At 40.0% G+C, this 4,718-nt stretch overlaps 1 protein-coding gene across 1 annotated transcript; it reads left to right on the top strand.

Annotated features, from left to right (window-relative positions):
- The first annotated feature begins 1,563 nt into the window (after positions 1 to 1,563).
- LOC134208747 (integumentary mucin C.1-like) lies at positions 1,564 to 4,337 on the top strand. Its single transcript, XM_062684646.1, has 3 exons — positions 1,564 to 2,144; positions 3,639 to 3,824; positions 3,882 to 4,337. The coding sequence occupies exons 1-3, from the start codon at positions 1,610 to 1,612 to the stop codon at positions 4,163 to 4,165; spliced, it is 1,005 nt and encodes a 334-aa protein (XP_062540630.1). The 5' UTR covers positions 1,564 to 1,609; the 3' UTR covers positions 4,166 to 4,337.
- The last annotated feature ends 381 nt before the right edge of the window (positions 4,338 to 4,718 follow it).

Raw genomic sequence — 4,718 nt, 5'->3', positions numbered from 1 at the left:
TCCTTTAGGATACCATATGGTCACCCTAATAAGAAAAGGCTCTTATTTTATGTTTCAGATCATTTATATCAGCATTGGAACTTCCTTCAGCAGGACAAGTCGCCGGACCTCCATTTATGGATGCCATCTCCTTTTCTTTGTTTGAATTTGACCCTTCAGAAAATTGAATAAAATCAATTGCCCTTTTGTTATAAATGTGGAAAATTTCAACTGCGTACCTTTCATAAACGATAAAAAAAATCCACGGAATACGAATACTTTTTGGGCATTACCATGAAAAGCAAGCTTTAGAATTAAAACAACACAAATCAAAAACAAATCGCTACCCAACAAACGTGGATTTCCAGGTGCCATTTGCTCATGTGTTTACCATAATTGTACCAAAAGTGGCTGTGTTGATAATTGCAAATCACAATGAATAAATTTAGTTCAGCGGAATCTAATCAAATGAATCACTTATCAAGATGCGTATTAACGAGTTTTAATCCTTTGTTCATTATTTTGTAATGTTTTCGGAGTTTTAAACGCTTAATAGTGCAACACTTCAAAAACACGTGCACGTGTCTCAACGATCAACGTTTTATTTGCATTTGGTTAGTATTTTCTAAAGACTTTTACATCTTCTGAAGTGCTTATGTGTACGGATTTCAGTGCCTCATGGTATCATCTTATTCTTCTCTTGTCTGAAATATCATCTGATATTCGGATGTATCAGCATTTTCATTCGATATGACAAATGCGTTATTATTTTGCTTCGATTATCGTATCGAATCATATTATTGAATTTTTAAAAATTCGCAACGACCCCACATACACGGATTTTGCGGGTGCTTAATGAAAATCGCTTCACAAGTGCGGCTACACTATTAGCAGTGAGTCACAGAATAAATCATATTCCACGGAGTTTAGGTTTATGTTTTGTGAACTTTGGTGGTTTTCCAGCCAACAATACCTGCAACGGCGTGGATTGGTTTACGATCTGTTCGAGTGCGAGTGATTGTCGACTCCATAACCACGATTTGTTAGCCGCACGTGATATTAACTTATGGAACAGTAGGACGAGGAAATTTTTAGTCACTATCTTTAAAAATATAAATTTGAATAAAAAGTTGTATGAGTGGTGAGGCACCCCGATTAGATCGAGGAAATATTGACTAATAGCTTTCAAAGTATCCTTACTACGCAACAACGTTGGTTTTGGTTTGATCATTCATATTTAGTACGAGTCATTAAAAACGAACCACAATTAACAAATTATGCAGTCAAAAATTATAGTATGGAGAATAAGAGGAAATGTGAAATAAATACAAAGTACGAAAGAAACCCTAATCACTTACCACGCTAATTTTGAAAATGTTGTCATCAGTGTCTACTTTTGATAACGCATCAACCTGAACGAGAAAGTTTGCAGATTTGACATCAGATTGCATCATTGAAGTTGTACGCCTTCAATACTATTGCATTGCGTCAGTCGCGAAGAAAATTTTAGCAGTATAAATAATTCCGGTGCGTAGTCTCGTTGGTCAGTCACATACGAGTTGCCTCGTCCACAGTTAAGTTTATTTCGTTAGATACATTGCAACTAGCTGATCCCAGGAGAAGAACAAACATGAAGTACTTGATTTTAACTTTGGCCCTATTCGGGGCTACTGTCCAGGGTCAAGATCCCTGCGATCAGACCTGTTGGGAGGTCTGCCCAATCGATCCCCGTTGTCCTTCAACCGATGGGGAAGAAGCCGTCCATTTCCCGCACCTCACGAATTGCAGCAAATTCATTGCCTGTCAAAGTGGACATGGCTGTGAACAAGACTGCCCTCCTGGACTTCATTTCAACGCGGAAGAATCGATTTGCGATTGGCCATCGTTGGCTTGCTGTGATAGCTCAGTGGTATGCAAAAAGGGTAACAAGGGTAGGGATTGCGAAAAAAGGGACGAGTGCTTGTGCGGTACTTGCACGCCAGTAATCCTGCCACATACCAACTGCTCCAAGTTCTACAAGTGTGATAACGGTGAGGCCTGTCCATACGATTGTCCGAAAGGGCTACACTTCAACAAAGAAGAATTGGTCTGCGATTGGCCATGGAGAGCGTGCTGCGACCCCGATGTGGACTGCAACCCGTGTAATATCAACACATGCCCCCCAGGTATGTAGCCACTTGTGTGGTGAACAAACATCGCAAGCAGCACAAGTCTAATGAAACTGGTTACAACAACCTAATTGTGACTAAATCGGGTCACACATAAGCTACTGTGATCTATGTACAACATGTGTGCTGCTCGGGATGGAAAAGTGGTGAAAATGGTGGAAAATGAAGACATTTCATTGAAATTCATTTTAACAAAATGGTAATCGAAACAAGTGATTGTATGTCGCAAGAAGATCAGTTGCTAATGGTAAATGAACATGAGCATATGCTAAAAGTCAATGAAACTCGATGGCTAGCTTTGGTGCTTACTTACTTACACCCAGGTTTTTTTTACACGGTTTGGTTTTAGTCGTTTGAGACCTTCAGCGTCAACGAAAAAATGAGTTAACCTCACCAAAAAATTCACAAAAAATCAAAGAAAATTCCGGGGGTATTTTTCAGAAAGCTGGTGCTGAAGTGTTGTAGGCTCTAATCCTTGGCAGAAAAAATATTGTCGCAATCTTCTATCATAATACCTGCTTTAGCATGTCGTGTATAAGTGATGAAGCTGCTTCCAAAATCGGACTTATTGAGTGATTCAATAGTGCGTCCAACACGTCGCGTAATTACACCAAATATTTTGGATAGTTTGACAGATTCGCAACATTAAAATGATCAGATTGTTTTTTGATCTACATAGCAATGTTGAAGGTTGAAGGTATCACGATTTTACATATTTCATCAAACACCGTCATCGTTTGTTAACTGAATCAAACGTTTCACGTCACAATACTTCCCGCCGTATTCGCGAATTTATTTTGCACCTGTTTTGCCTCGCCTCTTTTCTTATACCATCCGGATCTGAAGCGAGTAACATTGTTGCAGGGCTGCTGTCTGGCATTCTTGCAACATACCCTGCTCATCGCATTCTTCCCATGTTATGGGTTTGCCGTAGAGTTGGGCGAGTTCATGGTTCATCCTTCGCCCCCACACACTGTTCTCTTTTACACTTCCAAAGCTTCCAGAGCATGGTCCAAGTTTCATGTCTGTAAAGAACCACAGGTCTTATAAGCGGTTTTGTACATAATATCATTGATACAGGTGAAGTTTTTTCAACCGCAATTTCATCTCGAGTCCACAGTAGGCAATCATTTTGTGCAATAATTCTACAAATGATGCACTTTTATTAACCATAATTATTACTTGGGATGTATGTAAGCTACCAAATAATTAAAAAAATTGAAAAGAAAACAAAAATTAAAGGCAAAACGTCCTATCGTTGTGGTATGTCCTAATGTTGCGGTAGTGTGATAATAGTCCATTTTAAATAAAATAAGATGAAAAACAATTTTGAGTCCGCTAACACCTTTTGTTTGGCAAAATTCCATTCAAAATGATGAAAAATCAACATTTTCCGTAAAAAATGCGTCTTTTGAGCCTATTATTGCGGTAGTGCTCTATATTATCTATTTTTGTTTGGACTGCCATTGATTATATTTTTGTTTATCATAGCAAACACTACAACCACAACTCCAACAACAACAACGACAACCACAACTCCAACAACAACAACCACAACTCCAACAACAACAACAACAACCACAACTCCAACAACAACAACAACAACCACAACTCCAACAACAACAACCACAACTACCACCACAACAACAACTACAACTCCAACAACAACCACACCAGGTAAATCGTTGAATTATTTTTTGTAAAACTGCAGCTCACATATTGATCTTAATTTAGCACCCTGCACGACTCCATGCCAATTCAACTGCACCGAGCATCCCTCCTGTACCATCTGCATCGGAACCTGCCAGGCGGCCGTAATTCTGCCCCACTACGATTGCAACAAGTTCTACAAGTGCAAGGAAGGAACGACCTTGGCCTGCGAGTTTGAATGCCCACCTGGTCTGCACTTCAATGAGAAGAAGCTCGTATGTGACTGGCCGTGGTTGGCATGTTGCGACCCTACAGTGATCTGCAAAGATCCGTGCATCCCGGGTGTGACATGTGCACCTGCGCTCTAGGGCCCAGCAGAGCAGTATCGGAAGTGATAACAGTCGTGTAAGGATAGGAACATTCATCTAATTGCTGTGTTATTAGTTATTATAGTTTAGAAAGCAATCTACGTTATATAGCTTTTAAGCTGCGTCAAAGGAATGATTACTCACATTGCTCCCAAGTAGTTGGCAAATAAACATCGCGTACGTTCAAGCAAAATCGAGCAAGCTGTTATTTGTTATTACTATCCGAAAGCACTGGTTGGACGGCCTCATTTGTCCTCTCGTCAAGAAAGGGCACAGACTGGAGTGCGCCAATTACCGAGGAATAACCCTCCATAATTCGGCGTACAAAATTATTTCCCATATTCTGTTCAACAGATTGAGACCGCTTGAAGAGTCCCTCGTCGGTGAACGCCAGGTAGGGATTCGTAAGGGCTGATCAACGACTAATCAAAAGTTTACCCAGCGACAAATCCTTTATAAATTCCGGGAAGTTGTACTCCCAGACACATCATCTGCTTTTTGATTTCAAAGCGACGTACGATTTAGTGAAACGGAATGAACTATGGCAAATTAT

Source organism: Armigeres subalbatus, chromosome 1 (genome assembly GCF_024139115.2).
Source record: "Armigeres subalbatus isolate Guangzhou_Male chromosome 1, GZ_Asu_2, whole genome shotgun sequence".
Taxonomy (NCBI): domain Eukaryota; kingdom Metazoa; phylum Arthropoda; class Insecta; order Diptera; family Culicidae; genus Armigeres; species Armigeres subalbatus.
This window is presented reverse-complemented; position numbering and strand designations above follow the sequence as displayed.

Coding starts and splice junctions, on each gene's coding strand:
- LOC134208747 (XM_062684646.1), top strand. CDS start 1,610: ATGAAGTACTTGATTTTAACTTTGGCCCTATTCGGGGCTACTGTCCAG. Junction 2,145..3,638: donor TATCAACACATGCCCCCCAG/GTATGTAGCCAC, acceptor TGTTTATCATAG/CAAACACTACAACCACAACT. Junction 3,825..3,881: donor TCCAACAACAACCACACCAG/GTAAATCGTTGA, acceptor ATCTTAATTTAG/CACCCTGCACGACTCCATGC.